The sequence below is a fragment of the Alosa sapidissima genome, chromosome 2, assembly GCF_018492685.1.
Source record: "Alosa sapidissima isolate fAloSap1 chromosome 2, fAloSap1.pri, whole genome shotgun sequence".
Lineage (NCBI taxonomy): Eukaryota > Metazoa > Chordata > Actinopteri > Clupeiformes > Clupeidae > Alosa > Alosa sapidissima.
In genome coordinates this window covers 43,844,030-43,865,696 of record NC_055958.1, presented here as the reverse complement: position 1 = coordinate 43,865,696, position 21,667 = coordinate 43,844,030, and the positions used below count along the sequence as shown (strand labels likewise).

The window sequence follows — 21,667 nt, the reverse complement described above, 5'->3', positions numbered from 1 at the left end:
ATACCTGATGTTTGGCTGGTCTGATGGAGACAACGTTTTTCTCCATAAATGGAATTCCAGCTAGAATGTCTGAATCAAGATTTTCAACGACAAGGCCCTCAAAATACAGTTTGTGGCCATCTCTGTAAAAGTATGTCCGCGTCTCACCCAATACCTTCAAAGGAGACGAGCCATCTGCTTGGTGTGCTGACTGCTCACTTCCTGTGATGGTGACGCCCAGTCTGGTCGCACACAAGGCCCTCAATGGTGAGCCGTGCAGACAGGTGGTCATGAAAGGCATCAAGGTATGGGGACTGTTTGATAAGCAGACGCTGCACAATGGTAGATGCTGCTTCGTCCTTCTCTGAACTATCCAATATGTCCTCCTGTTCCCCCAGCACCTGGCAGCTCTTCTCCGTATAAGTTCTATCATGTGGGGGCAGGAGAGGGCATTTGCTGAGGAAGTGACTGTCAGGCCTCCTGGACACGACTTCCTAGCACGGATGAAATGGGTCTGCTTAGCTTTTGGGAGCTCAGACAGCTGTACGCATAGCCCTAGCATTCTCAGAGGCCTGCAGCTCATCCAATAGTGACTGAAGGGCTTGTGAGATTTCTGGTTTAATGGATGCCAATGTGCGGGACCGCAATTCTGTGCCATATCGCTGCTTAACAAGTTTAGGCAATTCAGTGTGAATGAGACGAAGCCATGTGAGCACAACAAAGTTCTCAAGTGAGGGTGTCAACTCCTCATCTTCAGTCACGAGAGCCCCCATATGGCTAATGTTAGAGTCTTTGCGTAGTAAATTGTCTTCCATAAAGGCCATTAAGCGCTAAAACAAATCTTCTGGTCTCTCACTAGGCTCCAGTTTAATAGCAGCAAAGTCAATAAAATGAGCACCAGTGCACTGGAAGCCATAATGCTGGCGAATAGTTTGCTATATATGGTCGATTGAAGTGGAGTTTTTCACCATAGACTGACGTGAAATAACAGGACAGTAATTCGCTATTTGCCCTAACATTAATTCCAACAGGCTTACTTCATACCTGTCAACATTGCATTTCGGTCGTTGCTTTTACCTTACCATTACCTTACGCATGCCAGTTATGTATCCACCAGCTGCCTGCCTGCAGCCTACTTCCAAAACTCCAAAGCTGCAGCTGTCAGATTTGGTTCCGAGGGAACAAGTTCAGTGCACCCTACACATACACGATCACTTAGTTTCAATGTCAACCGTTTTGTCATAGGCTAAAACCAGGCAACCCAAAACCCAAATAAGGAAGCCGGTGCCGACTGCGCAGCCTGAATCTCCTCGTGCAAGCGGGCTAGTTGAATGGCCTAGGCCTACTCCAGAACTAGCTGTTGTGAAATTGTTGGAAATGTAATTGATTAACACATCACATAAACTGTTATTGAGTGTTGTATATTTCATACACAATCTGGCAACCTGGGAGATGTCAGACTAATAGAAAAAAAATGAATGGATCAATGATTTTAAAATTAAGTTTGATGGCCATGCAAATTACGGGAGTTTTCCAGGAGAAATAACAAAACGGGAGGGTGCTGGGAGATGACCTTGAAATACGGGAGAACCCGGGAAAAACAGGAGTGTTGACAGGTATGGCTTACTTTTTGCTCCTTCGTGCGCCGCTGTGTGCGGGCGACGGAATCAGGATCATCCGTGAAGCCTCTGTATGGAGAAGTTTTCGACTTTTTCCCCCATTCCACACCACCGACCAGGAAAGGAGCAAACTCGTTGTCGAGTGACAGTGCGTACAAAAGATTCTGACGCCAGTTCTCGAAGGAGTTCACTGTCTCAATTAAGCACCACTGCTTTGGAGCTCTGTGTGAATTCGCCATACTGCTGGATTACTCCGGACGCGTTCTGACGGTAGAATATTTCCACAGCGTGACTCTCTTGTCTGGATACCGCAACGAACTCGGAGTTTAATCCATCTTCAGGTCGAAACGTAAGTCCGGTAAACGCTGCCACCACGACAGTAAATAGTAAAGATGTCAATGAGTCACAAATGCTACAGGTTTAGTTAATGTGTGTTTACTACACAACCAGATGGGAATCACACAGCCCAGAATGGAACATCTGGGTCACAGGGTTAACTAATTAACCAATTACACTCTTGGCGATAGGATTGAGGTCTGGGGATCGGGCTGGCTACTCCATAACATCAATCTTGTTAGTCTGGAACCAAGACTTTGCTCGCTTACTGGTGTGTTTTGGGTCATTGTCTTGTTGAAACACCAATTTCAAAGGCATTTCCTCTTCAGCATAAGACAACATGACCTCTTCAAATATGTTGATGTATTGAAACTGATCCATGATCTCTGGTGTGCAATAAATAGGTCCAACACCACAGTATGAGAAACATCCCCATAACATGAATTGTGCACCACCATGCTTTACTGTCTTCTTGAATTTCCCCTGGGGATCAATAAAGTATCTATCTATCTATCTATCTGTCTTCAGTGTACTGTGCCTTGAATTCAGTGGACGTGGGCCGTACACTTTACTTAGGCTACATTATTGACAACCTTCTTGCCATTGGCTGTTGATATAATTTTTGGCAGCCTGAACTGATATACAAACTTTTTTTGTTTGTGACTTCCACGGCATTTTTTTCTGCAGAAGTACAATGACTTCATTTGATTATACACCTATCAACATATGTGACCTGTCGTGCTGAAGTCCACCTGTTCACTGGAGTGGTGGGGTAGGCTTTAGCTCTACTCTATAGAGATAGTATAGAGAGGAAGATACACAGGCTTTAGCTCTACTCTATAGAGATAGTATAGAGAGGAAGATACACAGGCTTTAGCTCTACTCTATAGAGATAGTATAGAGAGGAAGATACACAGGCAAGCCTGTGGAGTAATACACCCACACCAGGTCAATGTTACATGTTTCAAAGATTTACAAAGTTTATTAGAACAATTACACACATAACAGAATTGCCTCGTCAGTGTGTCAGTACAGCTCAGTACAGCTCAGTACAAGCTCAGTACAGCTCAGTTCAGCTCAGTACAGCTCAGTTCAGCTCAGTTCAGCTCATAGACTCCAATACAACAGCGCCCTCTAGAGTCACAAAATTTGACAGGTCACAGAATTTGGTGCAACACCTAAAGAAAAATGCAATTTCGGTTTGTAAAATGTATGCTATCCTTGTGTAACCCAGACTAAAATCTACAGAGGCACGGATTCACAAGGGGTGGAGGATGTGATATTTTTGACCTGATACATTTGCCTAAATAAAAGGCCTTAAATTGGAAGTATTGGCTTTGGTTCTCTTTTGACACTTCAAGGTAGATCTTGCCTTTCTTTGTTCAGGGCCGAGGTCAGGGATCTTGGGCTCAAAAGGTTGGTGACCACTGCTCTAACGTGTGAGTGGGCATGCTGCACACTGCACGCTCAGAAGGATAGAGGGGGAGGAGCAGGAACTAACTAGCAGATTCCATCCCAGGTAGTGTTGCTACACGGATCACAATATTGAGAGCGCAAACATGGCGACGTCCCTGCTACGAATAGGACGACTCGGGTCGCTCAAGGTAAGTCATTTGTATTTCAAATATAGTTTATGTGCCCTGTCGCTACTGGCACGGAAACGTATTACCAAGGGAAATTACTATAAATCATTTGCGAAAAATGTAATGGAGATGTCCGTCGTTTCTTTATAGATTCCACTGCTGCTAGTTAGCTAGCTAATTAGCTCACATTCCTCCTGTCGAAAGGGTAAAACCTAATGTTCGCAATGCCCTCTGCGTTTACTAATGACTATTTCTAATAGAGAACGACAAATGATTAGGCACTTGTCTATTAGTCCGCGATATCTGAGTGGAATGACATTGACTACGAGTTTGAATTGACACTTGTTAAAGTATGTGGGCTAATCAAACAAATTGCAAGCATCAAACATAGCCATTAGATAAATATGAGTAGCAGCTATAGTATTTTGATCCCGTGAGAGAAATTTGATCTCTGCATTTATCCCAATCCGTGAACTAGAAAATGTAATTCCGGGGAATTACCATTGCATGTAAAAATAAATTGTTAATTCGATATTGATCAACATTCTTTGTTTTAATACAGCAGAATGATCCTCAGAATACACTAATGTACACTTAACAACCAATGTAAGCTTGAAGTAAAAAAAAAAATCAGTTGTTGAAACCAATTTTAAGTTACCCAATAATGATTAGAGAGAAACCAGATGTCTACTGAATTTGCATTCTTACCGAACTTGATAATGCCAATCATATTATCCTAAGACAGATCTATTTATCAGTGGTAATTCTGAACTGGCAGCAAGAGCTAGAGGTCTCAGGTAATAGTAATAGGTCACATTTGGTGGTGATATAGACTGAAGAATAAGATGCAGCCCTTCAGATGATCAGTTTTAGACAGAACTTAGGTTAGAATCTTAATTTTCACAGCTCAGGTCTAACAACAGAGGTCTAACAGCACAGTTAAGTTTCACAGATGTCACAGCACAGGTGTGATTCAAATGTATGCATGCTTCATATAGTTGTCGGCATAGTCCTCCTGTAACAATATAATACTCAGAATGTCTCAGTGTAGGTCTCAGATCTACGTCTCAGTATATTTCAAGGGTATGTGCAGATATGGTCACATGTTTTTAGGAATGAATGTAAGTGTTAATGTCAGCGATGTATGGTTGGCAGGATGTGCACACAGACAGGCACACACAAAATGTAATACAGGGTCACCACCACACTGGTCTGGAACCTAAAAGACAAAAGCAAACAAGTTAGTTATACCAAAAACAAGGAATGTGTACAATTGTACAACTTAGATATTTAAGTGAGATTGTTGCACCATAAATTTGTAATGGTAGTTAAATATACTAGCCTATAGTATCACAAACAAAGCAACATTTTGTGTTTTATTCATTTCAGTTTAAGGATAGTTGATAGCCAAACAGTTTCAGGTAAACAGCTTAGAACACTTTGTAGGCACTTTGTGTTGTTGCTGTTGATAATCATAAACTGAGTCTTAAGGATGGACCATTCTGATATTATGTATCTTGATAACTACAATAGTTTATACAGCTTGCTAGGTCGGTCATCCACATTTTTTCTACAGATTACGATGTAGGCCTACTCTAGGATGTACTACAACTGGGAAGCTTGATTCGTGTTCCAGGCTACACTTTAAATTTTAGGCCAGAATAATGCAGAAATCAGTAACGTTAGGCCAAGTAAACATACTCTGTAGCCTATGTTGACGACACAAACGTTATACTTCAACTTCTGTAGTGTGTTTTAAAAATACTTTGGTCATATGGTCCGTTTCCAAACAGTATGGCTTTTATCAGGTCCCTTTCCACAGGTGTATTTAATCAAGAGCCAGATAGTATCTGTACAATATGATTAGGCTAGACTACTGTATCTGGTTAATGTTAGTGCTGGTTAGTGAGCAAATGTAACGTTAACGTCAGTGATTAGCTGGGAGCAATGTTAGGTTTGATTGTCGTTAGCTAACGTTATTAAAACCTACGGCTAACCGGTCACTTTAAAGTTGACGACATACAGTACAGTAGCTGCTAGGCCTATTAACGCTGATAAGGTGGGTGCTAACGTTAACTATTCCTCTAACGTTATAATGTTAGTTTGGCTATTTGTGACCTATCATTTCATACAACATAATGTTTGACGACATAAATGAGTCAAATGCCAAAAATCGGACCACTTACCTTGTCTGTAAGTAGAGAAGGACAGTCAGTTACGAGCAAGTAGCCTAAAGTGGGATCACGGCAGGCGGTAAGACTAACGTTCAGAAGACTCACAGCTCCAGTGGTAGAGAGATTGCAGTGGCTGATTGCATTCAGCTGCAGGTCACATCATAATGCTAAAAGTTGCCGCCACAGCGGTCAATGTTAATTCAATGGGAATTTGTTGCTCTTTTATCGTAAATATCTCAAAAGTATAAAGTTCACAAATGTAAAAAATACATTGTACAATTGTCCGTTACAAGACCTTTGTAAGAGTGTTTGAATGACGGCAAACGGTTCAGTGGTTTTAGTGTCATTAAACGTCAAACTTGGTCGGAAGAAGAATAATAAAAGACGATAATAAGAAGAACAGTGATAATAGTCCACTGCGTTTACATGCAATGCAATAAGAACAGTGATATAGTCCACTGCATTTACATGCAATGCAATTAGTGAAACACACTCAGCACACAGTGACACAGTGAGGTGAAGCACACACTTATCCCGGTATTGTGTGCCTTCTGGTTTCTCCACCTACTGGTTTCCTTGCGCATGCATGCGCTGCAGCAGTTGTCAGACATTCACAAACAAGTTGTTTTAGGCGGTTTGAAGTCGCTTTTCATACGCCATGAGCGCTCGGCTACATTACAGCCACTCGGACAAAAGACATGTAAAAAAATATACAGAGGTCTAACAGCACAGCTAAGTTTCACAGATGTTACAGCACAGGTATGATTCAAAGGTATGAATGGTTGACAAATATGATTCACAAGTATACAAGTTCCATATAGTCCTCACACAACAATATAGTTCTCGGAATGTCTCAGTTGTATGGTTAAATGTTATGTGCACAGATATGTTGAGATATGGTCACATGTTTGTAAGAATGTATGTTAGTAGGTATGTTGCTAGCAACATTGTCAGAGATGTATGGTTGACAGGTGTGCACACAGACAGGCACACACGTAATGTCATACACGGTCATCACCACTGGTCTGGTCTGGTCTGGAACCTAAAAGGCAAAAGCAAACAAGTTTAACAGTTATACCAAAACAATACAGGGGATGTCTGCAATTGTCTAGTTGTCCAGAACAGTAGCCTATTCATGGCTTTCATAAGGTCCCTTTCCACAGGAGTATTAATCAAGCACCAATGCATTCATAATCTAGGTGCTTGATTGTATACACCTGTGGAAAGGGACCTGATGAAACCCATCAATAGATGAACTATGATAGCATACTGTGATAGTGTTTACTTAGGCTACGTAAGAATCAGGAACATAGAATGAAAACGTAGCCATGGCCTATTTGATACAAACAAGCGGTGTAGGTAACAACCATGATGGGTTTTATCAGGTTCCTTCACACAGTATAATCAAGCACCAGTCTGCATTCATAATCTATTCTAGGTGCTTGATTCTATACACACCGTGGAAAGTGACCTGATGTTGAATAGAACCAGAGCCATAGTATCTGTAGGCCTAGCTGCTAGCTACTTCTCTGGTTTACATTAATGTTCTAGTTAAAACGCTGCTGGTTAGTAGGCCTAATGAACAAATGTAACGTTAGTGCATTACGTTTGACCTAATGTTATAACGTTATAGTTTAGCTTATTTGTGACCCATCATTTCATACAACGCTAACGTTACATAATGTTTGACGACATAAATGGCTCAAATACCAAAAACCGGAACACTTACCTTGTCTGTAATTAGAGAAATGTGCCTCTGAAGGAGAGTTTTACGAGCAAATAAAGTGACCACGACACAGCAGGCGAAGACGTTCAGAGGATTCACAGCTCCAGTGGTAGCTCGCGCTCAGCTGTTGATTGCAGCTGCAGGTCAGGTCATAATGCTAAAAGTTGCCGCCACGGTGGTCAACGTTAACTCTATGGGAATTTATTGCTCTTTTATCGTAAATATCTTAAAAAGTATAACGTTTACAAATGTAAAAAGACAATGTACAATTGTCCGTTACAAGACCTTTGTAGGAGTGTTTGAATGACGTCAAACGGTTCAGTGGTTTTAGAACATTTGAACGTCAAAGTTGGTCGGAAGAAGAATAATAAGAAGAAGAACAATGATAATAGTCCATTTACATGCAATGCAATGAGAACAGCGATAATAGTCCATTGCATTTACATGCAATGCAATAAGAACAGCGATAATAGTCCATTTACATGCAATGCAATGAGAACAGCGATAATAGTCCACTGCATTTACATGCAATGCAATGAGAACAGCGATAATAGTCCATTTACATGCAATGCAATAAGAACAGTGATAATAGTCCATTTACATGCAATGCAATAAAGCTTATTTTTGTTATAAATGGTTTAAAACTGAAAAGTGTGTATGTTGCCTTATGATGTCCTAATATGTGTGTGATGTAAAAAAAAACAACAACAAAAAAAAAACAGACTACAGTCAGATCGACAAAGAATCGATTTTGCTTTATTAACAACAGGTGAACCAGAAGCATACATTGTGTAACCGGCTAGATCAAGCAGGGAGACACTTGGAAAACGTCAGATCGAGGCTGCACAATGCCTACCTAGAGAACGACCATGCCCTCCGAAAAAGCTTGCTGGGAATGCCCCTTAGGACTGAATTGCTTATCAGTAATAACATGTCAAGAGGTAAATAATAAACAACTGATGACTAGCCTAAATGACTGATCAATTAACAGCCTGTTAACGCAAACCATAATTGACCATTTCTGCAGTGGATGTTGTGTATCAAAGCTACAGTCTTAAACAAAAGATCTTCGTTATCAGCCTCTGGCCCTGTTCATCAGCATATTATAATCTTTAAGAAAGACGATATATGTAGGCTATAGGCTGCATAATGAGCGCATAGTGAGCGATATATGTAGGCTATAGGCTGCATAGTGAGCGATATATGTAGGCTATAGGCTGCATAGGGTGAGCAGACGTCCTCTTTTCCCCGGAGTAAATGACAAACAAACTGCTGACTTACTTTACACGGTCCTGCTGCTTCATTGTGTTAACCATGAGCTGCTTTACACGGTCCTGCTGCTTCATTGTGTTAACCAATATGAGCTACTTTACACGGTCCTGCTGCTTCATTGTGTTAACCAATATGAGCTACTTTACACGGTCCTGCTGCTTCATTGTGTTAACCATGAGCTGCTTACTTTACACGGTCCTGCTGCTTCATTGTGTTAACCAATATGAGCTACTTTACACGGTCCTGCTGCTTCATTGTGTTAACCAATATGAGCTACTTTACACGGTCCTGCTGCTTCATTGTGTTAACCATGAGCTACTTTACACGGTCCTGCTGCTTCATTGTGTTAACCATGAGCTACTTTACACGGTCCTGCTGCTTCATTGTGTTAACCAATATGAGCTACTTTACACGGTCCTGCTGCTTCATTGTGTTAACCAATATGAGCTACTTTACACGGTCCTGCTGCCTTCATTGTGTTAACCATGAGCTGCTTACTTTACACGGTCCTGCTGCCTTCATTGTGTTAACCATGAGCTACAACAGGCACGTTGTTTAATGTGTTAACCAATATGAGATACAACAGGCACGTAGTTTAATGTGTTAACCAATATGAGATACAACAGGAATGTCGTTTAATGTGTTAACCAATATGAGCTACAACAGGCACATTGTGCATTGTGTTAACCTTTTTGAGATACACGTCGTGTCTAATTATGCCTGGTCTTCCTTCTCTTCTCTTCTGCCGCGTGATCCTTGCGAAGTCGAGAGAAGACGTTTAAACTTTCCCTCGCCAAGTGCCCAAAGCTACTTGACGTATACTAAAAACAATGGCTGACCTGGATGTGGGTGGGGCCTGGATGTGGGTGGGGCTTGATGTCAAGCCCTGCCTTCCTGCAGGCTGCAGCGAGATGCTCCTCGCCAAAAGAGTCAGCGAGATGCTCCTCGTCAAAAGAGTCAGCAAGATGCTCCTCGCCAAAAGAGTCAGAATGGGTCAGAATCTAGAGTGCGAGAACCGGGATACCGCCCACACAGAGTTAAGCATCCCAAATAACTCCTTTAACGAATAAAGAACCGGTATACCGCCCACACAGAGTTAAGCGTCCCAAATAACGAGTTAGCGAGTTAAGCGTCCCAAATAACTCATTTAACGAATAAAGAACGATGGGAACGACATAATCATCTACATCACAATTCACAACTCAAGAGATGCCACAACACACACACACACCCTTACAACACTAAAGAGATGCCCCCTGATTTATGTGTGTGTGTTTCGAGCGTCCATCGTGGAGCATGGAGCTTCCTGATTAATGTGTGTATTGCCTTGCCTCCTGATTAATGTGTGTGTGTGTGTGTTTAGAGCGTCCATCGTGGAGCATGGAGCTTCCTGATTAATGTGTGTATTGCCTTGCCTCCTGATTAATGTGTGTGTGTGTGTGTGTGTGTGTGTTTAGAGCGTCCATCGGGGAGCATGGAGCATACTGATTAATGTGTGTGTGTGTGTGTGTGTGTGTGTTTAGAGCGTCCATCGGGGAGCATGGAGCATACTGATTAATGTGTGTGTGTGTGTGTGTGTGTGTGTTTAGAGCGTCCATCGGGGAGCATGGAGCATACTGATTAATGTGTGTGTGTGTGTGTGTGTGTGTGTGTGTGTTTAGAGCGTCCATCGGGGAGCATGGAGCATACTGATTAATGTGTGTGTGTGTGTGTGTGTGTGTGTGTGTGTTTAGAGCGTCCATCGGGGAGCATGGAGCATACTGATTAATGTGTGTGTGTGTGTGTGTGTGTTTAGAGCGTCCATCGGGGAGCATGGAGCATACTGATTAATGTGTGTATTGCCTTGCCTCCTGATTAATGTGTGTGTGTGTGTGTGTGTGTGTGTTTAGAGCGTCCATCGGGGAGCATGGAGCGTACTGATTAATGTGTGTGTGTGTGTGTGTGTGTGTGTGTGTAGAGCGTCCATCGGGGAGCATGGAGCATACTGATTAATGTGTGTGTGTGTGTGTGTGTGTGTGTGTGTAGAGCGTCCATCGGGGAGCATGGAGCATACTGATTAATGTGTGTGTGTGTGTGTGTGTGTGTGTGTGTGTGTTTAGAGCGTCCATCGGGGAGCATGGAGCATACTGATTAATGTGTGTGTGTGTGTGTGTGTGTGTGTGTTTAGAGCGTCCATCGGGGAGCATGGAGCATACTGATTAATGTGTGTGTGTGTGTGTGTGTGTGTGTGTGTGTTTAGAGCGTCCATCGGGGAGCATGGAGCATACTGATTAATGTGTGTGTGTGTGTGTGTGTGTGTGTGTGTTTAGAGCGTCCATCGGGGAGCATGGAGCATACTGATTAATGTGTGTGTGTGTGTGTGTGTGTGTGTTTAGAGCGTCCATCGGGGAGCATGGAGCGTACTGAGGACCCCCCCTGCTGCCTCTCTCTGCTCCAAACCAGAGGAGACCAAGACGCCGCCCGCGCCGCCCCCCCGAGCCAAAGTTCCCAGTAAGATCGTCCCTCTAACTATTTCAGCAGCTCCCTCTCTGACCGCCCCTCCACTGTCTCTTAGTAACACCAACCCAGGGCTGTACAGTGCTACATATATGTAGCATATGCTACAAAAACATCAGTTCCCTCCTCTGTCTCTTAGTAAGCCAGGGCTGTGCAGTGCTACATATATGTAGCATATGCTACAAAAACATCAGTTCCCTCCTCTGTCTCTTAGTAAGCCAGGGCTGTGCAGTGCTACATATATGTAGCATATGCTACAAAAACATCAGTTCCCTCCTCTGTCTCTTAGTAAGCCAGGGCTGTGCAGTATCCTCCTCTGTCTCTTAGTAAGCCAGGGCTGTGCAGTGCTACATATATGTCTACATATGTCATACAGTCTCTTAGTAACCCAGGGCTGTGCAGTATCCTCCTCTGTCTCTTAGTAAGCCAGGGCTGTGCAGTATCCTCCTCTGTCTCTTAGTAAGCCAGGGCTGTGCAGTGCTACATATATGTCTACATATGTCATACAGTCTCTTAGTAACCCAGGGCTGTGCAGTATCCTCCACTGTCTCTTAGTAAGCCTGGGCTGTGCAGTGCTACATCAAAACTCTCTGCTGGGACACCTTATTTAAAATGTTTTCAAGAGTGTAGCCTATGAATGACATTTGATGTTTGTAACTACATACCAATGTTAGAGATTGTGTGTATTCTGCTACAAAGCTAGCAATCTCTACTACTAGTGCCTGGGTGCAGTGCCAGCACCATTAGTGATATGAGTAAAAACAGCCCTGTAACCTGCCAGCCCTGTAGCACATCCAGCCCTGTAACCTGCAGCCCTGTAGCACATCCAGCCCTGTAACCTGCAGCAACCCTGTAACCTGCCAGTGATCAGGACAAACGGATCCAAACCCCCTAATGCGGTATTAACACCAGCCCATCTCTACAGGGTGTCAGTACTGTTACCCCCACACTCCCTGTGTCAGTGCTGTTACCCCCTATCTGCCCCTGTGTCAGTGCTGTTACCCCCACACTCCCTGTGTCAGTGCTGTTACCCCCTATCTGCCCCTGTGTCAGTGCTGTTACCCCCACACTCCCTGTGTCAGTGCTGTTACCCCCAGCAGGTGGGCCTCCTCCAGCAGACCTGGTGCTCCCTGTTTGACTCCATGTCCTCGGTCTGCTGAAGTGCTCGGCCACTGAACAGCACTGGGAAACTTAAACGTGTCTGATCTGTACCAGGGGTGCCAGAATGGGCGGGTCCTAGTACCAACCACTCAAGTGGATGACTGAAATGTTCATGCAGATGTTAATAATTTGTACATTAAAGGTTGTATCAGCGAAAGCAGGGATATGTCACTTCAATTGATGTTCAAACAAAACAGAGAGCTAGCTCGCTACTCCCTCCCCCTCCCTCCCGTGCAATTAAAACTCCTTACCTCCTTAAAACTCCTAAATGCGCATCTCATCGGTTATTGGTTGAAACACTTTATTTCGCCTTTGAGTGGGTTGCCAGCCCTTGTTGGTAGCAATTGTTTTTGTGTACAGATCTCAGAGCCTAGGCTGCCTACAGAGACACGTTTTTTGACTGCCTGCTTATGGGGCAGACAGCTAGCGGATCGTTTGGGAAGATTAGATGAATGTGATCATTTATGTTTGGGCCTTTTTTGGGCCTGAAATCGCTGATACAACCTTTAACCGTAGCTTCACATAATCTGATTATCCACTGTCCTCATTGATTGCATCATGACACTTGTTTGAGGTAATGATACCAACCATTTAACATTGACATTGATCTACATACACTGCCGTTCAAAAGTTTGGGGTCACTTAGAAATCCATTATCGACAGAATACCAGCTGAGATCAGTTGCATTGTTTTTATTTTTAATCAGGGCAGCAGTTTTCAGATTACATTATGTGCTTACATAATTGCAAAAGGGTTCTCCAATGTTTTCTCAGTTAGCCTTTTAAAATGATATCAGATTAGTAAACAGAATGTGCCTTTAGAACATTGGATGAATGGTTGTTGATAATGGGCAATGTAGATATTGCATTGAAGATCAGCCATTTCTTTCTACAACAGTCATTTACAACATTACTGATGAAAACAAGGACATTTAATAACGCTCAGGTTGGGATAATGCTCATGCTGTCTTCTGTTCCACCCGTGGTTTCCATAGCGATTTTGGGAGAGGAGGAGCGGGCCGCTCTGCTGGCCTATAAGACGCCCGTCTCCTTCCCTGTTAAGCTCCTCCCCCCCAGTGCTTCTCCACCCGCGCTAGCAGCAGCAGCTGAGGCAGCATACTCAACAGTCCCAGAACTTGCCGTCACAGACATCACTCCAGGGTCATCTCCGGCAGAACCCACTAGCACCCCAGCTACCTCGGAACCCGTGGCCTCTGTAACGGTGGCAGCTCCAGAGCCAGAAGTTGCAGCTGCGGAACTTGCAGAGACCGAAGCAGCTGCAGAACCAGCTGTGGCAGCAGAACCCATAGTGACCGAAGCAGCTGCAGAACCAGTTGTGGCAACGGAACCCATAGTGATGGAAGCAGCAACGGAACCAGTTGTGCCAACGGAACCCATAGTGACGGAAGCAGCAGCCGAACCTGTAGTGCCAGAAGTTGTGGTAGCAGCAACAGAGACCAAAGAAGCTGGGACATCACTGGCTACTGCAGAGGAAGTGAAGGCTGAGGCAGTGCTCCCAGAAGTAGCTGCAGAGGAAGTGAAGGCTGAGGCAGTGCTCTCAGAAGTTGCTGTGGAAACGACAACAGCAGAAGCTGTGACCTCAGAAGCTCCATCTACTGGTGACGCTGCTGCTGAGCCTGTCGTTGCCATGGCAGCAGCACCTGCTGATCAGGATGCCTCATCTTCCTCTTCCAGTGACTCGGACTCCGATTCAGACTCAGACTCTGACTCAGAGACATCTTCAGAGGCTGCAGGGAAGCCCAGTGTGTCAGCCGAGCCGAAGCCTGAAGCCCCACAAGTCCTCTCTGCAGTGGCCGCCACCCCAGAGGTTGCTATGGAGACCTTAACTGTGGATCCCACTCCAGCGCAGGAAGCACTGGCAGCTGCCACTGAAGCCGTAACCGAGGCCGTAACCGAGACTGTAGAAGCTGCCACTGAAGCCGTAACCGAGGCCATAACCGAGGCTGTAACCGAGGCTGTAGAAGCCGTAACCGAGGCCGTAACAGGGGCTGTGTCTGAGGCTGTAGAAGCTGTGGTGGAAGCCGTTGCCCCAGCTGCTGAGGAGCTGGTTGATGCCGCCCCAGTCGTAGATGAATCTGCCCCTGCTGTAGAAACTGCAGCCGAAGCTGCCCCGGTAGAAGCTGAAGCTGCCTCTGCTATTGCTGAGGATGTGGTGGACCCTGCCCCTGCTGAAGAGCTGGTTGATGCTGCCCCTGTTCTAGCTGAAGCTGCCCCTGCTACTGCTGAGGGTGTGGTGGACCCTGCCCCTGCTGAAGCTGAACTCCCTGTAGAAGAGTTTGTTGATGCTGCCCCTGTTCTAGCTGAAGCGGAAGCTGCCCCTGCTGAGCCTGCCGCTGTAGCCCCTGTGGCTGAGGCGACGGGGGCAGCTGTAGGTGGGGCAGAAGCAGAAGAGGCAGCTTCGGCGGTAGGTGGAGCAGAAGCAGAAGAGGCAGCTGAGGCGGTAGGTGGGGCAGAAGCAGAAGCTGGGAGCGCAGAGGAGGAGCTGGTGGACCCAGCAGCTGTGGTGCTGACGGAAGCCCCAGCCACCGAGACACCCGAGGGTACACACACATCATTCACACACTTACACATACATTACACACTTGTACCCACGTAACACGCATCACACACACACTTCTCTCACAGCTAGCCTTTCTCGACACCTAGTGGCTATAATATGACACCATGTTCATGTCACTTGGCAACAGGTGTCTTTCACAGCACGTATTCTCCTCAATGTATCATACGCTACCATGGTTGTAGGTTGCTAAGTAACCGTATGCTACCGTGGTTGTAGGTTGCTAAGTAACATGTTCTGGTGGTTCTGGGGCCCACTGCATGTGCTGCTTTTATCATCACCGCACGCATGCATACACACACACACAAAAACACACAGCTTCGCTGCTTGGCCCCCAATTATGCAATCATTTAATTTAACAATCACCAAACAATTCAGGTTTGGTCATGTGCAAGGGTTTCTGCCTGTAAACTAGCACATTAGCTTTCATTAGCAAGCTAACTACCCACAAAGTAGGCAGCTGAAGTACATCGGCTATCAAGCAAGCAGACCCATCACAGTTGTTGCCATCACCACTATGTGAAGTTATGTCAGGCTACAGCGTAGGAGGCTATGTATAAATTACAGTGGAGGAGGCTATGCGCTAGCTACAGTGGAGGAGGCTATGCGCTAGCTACAGTGGAGGAGGCTATGCGCTACCTACAGGTTAGTCGACTAATCGCTAGCTACAGTGGAGGAGGCTATGCGCTACCTACAGGTTAGTCGACTAATCGCTAGCTATAGTGAAGGAGGCTATGTGCTAGCTACAGGTTAGTCGACTAATCGCTAGCTATTGTGTAGGAGGCTATGCGCTAGCTACAGGTTAGTCGACTAATCTCTAGCTATAGTGGAGGAGGCTATGCGCTAGCTACAGTCTAGGAGGCTATGCGCTAGCTACAGTGTAGGAGACTATGCGCTACCTACAGGTTAGTCGATTAATCGCTAGCTATAGTGTAGGAGGCTATGCGCTAGTTACAGCGTAGGAGGCTATGCGCTAGCTACAGTCTAGTAGGCTATGCACTAGTTACAGCGTAGGAGGCTATGCGCTAGTTACAGCGTAGGAGGCTATGCGCTAGCTACAGTCTAGTAGGCTATGCGCTAGTTACAGTGTAGGAGGCTATGCGCTAGTTACAGCATAGGAGGCTATGCGCTAGCTACAGTCTAGTAGGCTATGTGCTAGTTACAGTGTGGAGGCTATGCGCTAGTTACAGCGTAGGAGGCTATGCGCTAGCTACAGTCTGGTAGGCTATGCGCTAGTTACAGTGTAGGAGGCTATGCGCTAGCTACAGTCTAGTAGGCTATGCGCTAGTTACAGTGTAGGAGGCTATGCGCTAGCTACAATGGAGGGTACATGGCCAGGTGTAGCTTCACTGAAGGTGAACGCAGAACTTAAAATCAGCCTTCAGTCATTTTGCAAACGCTGCTCTTCATCACACACGCTGCTCATCATCATCTTCATCACACACGCTGCTCTAAAAGCTTCATCAGATAGAAGCCTCTTCCTCAGCCAGCAGTTGCCTGAACTCTCACCTTTGCCCTCTGACCTCCCTTTTGGGTGTTTCTGCATGTGCTGCCTCCTCCCTGCTCTCTGCTAATCAACACGCACACACACTTGACACACACACACACACTGAATTCTCATGCCCATGTCCACCCTCCTCGTCCCTGTGGTTGTCATTTCTCTCCCTCCGACTCTCACACATTTCTCTCTCTCTGATGCACTCTGGGATTTTGAGTCTCTCGCATTTCTCTCTCTCTGATGCACTCTGGGATTTTGAGTCTCTCGCATTTCTCTCTGTCTGATGCACTCTGGGATTTTGAGTCTTTAAAGTCCTGCCTTGGCTGCCTAAAACAGGTTTTGTTAAAAGTTAATGTTAAAGGGTTTGACCATGCTACTGTAAACTTTATGTTAAGGTGTTTCACCTAGCTAATGTCAATCTTTCCAGTATTTGTTAATGTTTTGTTTATTTTTGCTGATATCTCCCATAATTGTTAAGGTTAATGCTGATATGTCCAGTATTTGTTACGGTTAATGTTTTTGTTTTGTGTGCGTGTGCTCTGCTAGCATTTCTGAACCTGTTCTGGATAAGGTTACTATTTTGCTCACCCATAAATCTGTATCTGATAATAGTTAAAGGTTAATGTTGTGTTTAGCCATAAATGTTTACTCATTAAGGTTAATGTTGTGTTTGGCTATAAATGTTTACTCGTAAAGGTTAATGTTGTGTTTACTTGTAACTGTTAATGCTAATGTTAACGTTTCCTCTTTCTTTTGATGACTCTGGTCTCAGCTTCCTTCTTACCCTCTTTTACCTCTAAACTGTTTGAAGACCGAACCGAAGAGTGTGTGTGTGTGTGTGTGTGTGTGTTGGGTGGGGGTGTGTGTGTGTTGGGTGGGGGGGTGTGTGTGTGTGTGTTGGGTGGGGGTGGTGTATGTGTGTGTGTGTGTGTGTTTGGTGGGGGTGTGTGTGTGTGTGTTGGGTGGGGGTGGGGGTGGGGTGTTTTCCTCCTCACATTAACTGTCTGGATAGTCTTTGCATGGTGAGCCCCTCAGTGTTGCCATGGAGATGGGGAATGAACACGCGGGAATTCTGAGTGATGTCTCTCGAGCATGTCAATCCTTAGGGCTCACTGAAACTGTGTGTGAAGTGAACATGTGTATTGTGTATTCTGACGTTCCTTTGGGTGTGTGTGTGTGTGTGTGTATTTCGCAGAGGCAGAGCCCTTTGATAACAGCTCGTACCGAAACCTTCAGCATCATCAGTACAACGAGTACACCTTCGCCGACATGGACGTGGAGATGAGCAAGTACCCGCCTGCCCCAACCATCGTCACGACGACCCTCGCCATGACGACCCTCGCCATATCCCTGAACACACACACACCCTGCCCCAACCATCGTCACGACGACCCTCGCCACATCCCTGAACACACACACACACCCTGCCCCAACCATCGTCACGACGACCCTCGCCATATCCCTAAACACACACACACACACCCTCACCCCCCCCCCCCCCCCCCCCCATCACACACAAACTCTGCTCCAACCATCGTCATGATGACCCTCGCCACATCACTAAACACACACACACACACACACACAAACTCTGTCCCAGCCATCTTCCGGATGATCCTCACCACTGAATACACACATACACACACACCCTGCCCAACCCTCACCTGGACACACACACACACACACACACACACATTCCCCTCACCCGGCTCCCTGATCCATGTGTGATGTCCTTATAAGTGTGGAGTCTGCAGTAGACCTAATAAATTACTTCTTATATTAAACCCTGAAGAGTTCAGTGATGGTGGTGGTGTATGTGTGTGTGTTTATGGGTGGAGTGTGTGTTTGAGTGGTGGTGTTGGTTTTTTAAAAGTGGTCCGAAAAAAACGTTAGTAACTGCTTCTAGAGGTCATTAGTCATTACAAGAGATGCACCGATGGCAATTTTCTAGGCCGATTCCGATTTTAGCTAATTTCGATTTAATTTCTTCTAACCACTTTACAGCACACACAAATAATTATATTCTTTCTTTTATTTTATATAATTTTAACATAGAAATGTTATCAACTTTTCAATAGTGGAATGGCTGTTAAAAAATGGAACAGGTGAACAGACGATTCTTCTTCCAGTCTGACTTCAGCTGCTGTATGAAACTATAATGCTTCCCAGTGAGGGACATTCACACATTTCTTAAAGGAAAATTCCGGTATTTAGCACTTTGAGTCCCTTTTCTGGTTTGTTTTGGATGAACTAGAGTGGTGAACACCGAAATTTTGACGATTGGTCCTGTCTTGACTTTTCTGACTCGTTTTGAATCGCCTTTGACTACTCAGAGTGACTGCCAACAGGCATGCTCAAACATGTCCTAAAACAACCCTTAACGTTCGTTTTCAAAACTGTGCAACTCACGGAGTGGTTAGTGGTGTTCGTTGATGTTCCAAAACAAGTAGCGTAGCGAAATACAGTTTCTGTCGTGTTTTATTTGGCATTTTGTAAAATCCCATTGATTTTTGTTGGAAGACTCATTGCACGTTGATATTACTGCGCCACCGTCTATGCTTCAGGTTCAAATAGGCCTATTGAGCGGAAGTTTATATGCGGTTGTGAGGTGTCTGAAAAAATAGTTCCACAATAGCAAATAAGATGTCTGGAAGTCATACATTGCGCCGATATATTTGTTTTTAATAATCAACGAACACCACTAACCACTCCGTGAGTTGCACAGTGCTAATAGTGATTAATTAGGTACTCAGCCATATGGATAAAAAAACAACGCTTCCGTGGAAAAACCTCTGCCTGTTAAAAGCAGGTGTAATCCGAATTCCGGTTAAATGCTTCAGAGACAGCTGAATCAGTATCAGGAACTTCAGTTTTCTTCATTGTAGGTTACCATGTCAAAAGCAACTTCAGAGACAGTTTTATTTATTGTAGGTTATAGTCAGGGGGCCAATATATTAAAACTTTGATATTAAAACTTTTGTCGGACACTTTTTGGTACAAGCGTACAACCTATCCAGTATTAATATTTAACCCCTCAACATGTGTTCTAGCCAGGTTGTCAGCTTAGAAAATTGTTTTTTTTGTCCATTAACATAATAACAATATTCTTAAAAGCGGATTTCCCCCCCCCAAAGTGCTTTCATTTAATTTTCTTCCATGTTACCTACTGTAATTTTGGGCAAATGTGCAATATAATCCCAATTTATGTGCAAGCATGATCATTAAAAAAGAACCATCAATAAATAGCACAAGAGTATCACACCACAAGGGGGCACTGTTGTGTCAGCACAGCTGTGATTTGGATAGAATAGCTGGACTTGGTGCTTCATCCTCACCATAGTTGTGGAGAAGATGAGGGCACTGCTGGAACACTTTCCTTTTTCCTATTCCAGTGTTACACGTCCAGTGATGGCATGAAATGCCAACAGTTTCCAGTTTGGGAACGTGCGCACATCCAAATTAAGGTGCAGGAGCCAAAAGTCCCAAGATCCCGTAAGAAAGAAGGTCCGCACACTTGCTCTCCGTTTATTTTCTTTTATTTGACTTCAATCCCCAGGATAATGAAATGCCAACAGACCATCCAGAATCTCATTTGACATTTTAATATCATGCACTTTATTGTAGCGTGGTTTCTTGGCAGTTCCTGCTTTCATCCAAATTTCTGGGCTCAGCAGGTTGCAAACACAAGATGCAACAACAGTACATCTGTGTCTCTGATACGGGCACTGAATGATGAGCCTCTCATACCCTTTAGTTGTGGCATCATGAGGTTGTGCCTTCATCTTCTCCACAACTTTGGTGAGGATGAAGTACCTAGTCCAGCTATTCTATCCTCAGCAGAACAGTTTGTCTGCAAACTGTCTGATCCAAAAACGACCAGCACTTCAATCCATGATGTTCGCTGTGCCCTGTTTCGGAAAGTGAAAGCCAATGTGGATACTTTACCACCAACTCAGGATGCCTTGTCTCTGCATCTCATGAGGGCCCACTATCAAACAAAGGTTTGGAAACAGTCACTAGTCACCACAGTTAAAGTATGTACAATTATAAGTATATACAGCGGGGGATGTATAAGTATAAGTATATAAGTATATGTACAAGTATAAGTATATACAGCGGGGAAAATAAGTGTTGAACACGTCAACATTTTTTTCAGTAAGTATACTTCCAATGAGGCTACTTTGCATGAAATTTTCACCAGACATTAGTATTAACTCAGATAATCCACCCATATCAAAAAATCCAAACATTAAAGTCCATAGGTAGAGTTATGTGTAATAAAGTGGAATGACACAGGAAAAAAGTATTGAACATTAATTGAAATTTCTTAAATACTTTGTGGAAAAGTCTTTAGGCATTCAAGGCATTTCCTGTATGACAAAACTAATCAGTCACAGTATTCTGAGTTTGGCCCATTCTTTTAAACAGATAGTCCTTTAATATTGAAGATTTCAGGGGTCCCTCTTGTGAATCATGATCTTTAGTTAACTTCCAAAACTGTTCAATTTAATTGAAGTCAGGACCTTGATTTCCTTTCTCTGAAACCAATTGAGAGTTTCCTTTGCTGAATGGTTTGGATCATTGTCCTGCTGGAAGGGTCTAGCCCAGGGTTTCCGGTGTCCGGTAACTACTGGACATTGGCCGGAAAAAAACAAAATCCGACAAAATTAAATCTCTCCGGTCAAATTGTCCGATTGAAATTGGCTAATAATCCCGTCCCCCTAACGCAATCTGAATTTGAGAATAATCTTTAAAATGTAAGACTATATTAAAGCAATACGTCCTCTGGCTATATTTTTAAATGTACCGTTTGAAAGCTATTTAACAACACGCATAACCTATGCTGCATTTTAAATAGGAAGCGCACGCTTAAAGCGTCCATGTTAAACAACGAACAAATGAGTGAGGCGGTTCGAACATGGCCAGGCCCAGGCAGACTAGCCTTAAAAGTTTTTTCAGAGGCCAGACGCGATGGATGATGATAAATTGGTAACGTCTGAACACACACAGCAAAAGGACTCCGCGGCGAATCCGCCGCGGAGGTATGACGGCTTCCGGAACGGACCCGCGAAACGGACACGTATCGGAGTCCAGATGCTCTCAGGAACGGATCCGTTACAAAGGCTCCGCACTGCATCCACTCCGCATCCGCGATTAAAACCTTACCTCAGCGGCGGGTCCGTTTGGGATCCGCAAATTCAAAGTCAAGTCAAAGTCAAAGTCAGCTTTATTGTCAATTTCTTCAC

At 44.4% G+C, this 21,667-nt stretch overlaps 1 protein-coding gene across 1 annotated transcript; it reads left to right on the top strand.

The window, feature by feature from the left end:
- Nucleotides 1–1,597: 1,597 nt before the first annotated feature.
- On the top strand, nucleotides 1,598–17,897 carry ndufv3 (NADH:ubiquinone oxidoreductase subunit V3). Its single transcript, XM_042084315.1, is given in 7 exon segments — nucleotides 1,598–1,947; nucleotides 3,321–3,538; nucleotides 8,187–8,358; nucleotides 11,065–11,179; nucleotides 13,341–14,906; nucleotides 17,617–17,714; nucleotides 17,716–17,897. Coding segments are annotated over 5 exon segments (1,890 nt in total). The 5' UTR covers nucleotides 1,598–1,947; nucleotides 3,321–3,538; nucleotides 8,187–8,286; the 3' UTR covers nucleotides 17,755–17,897.
- The last annotated feature ends 3,770 nt before the right edge of the window (nucleotides 17,898–21,667 follow it).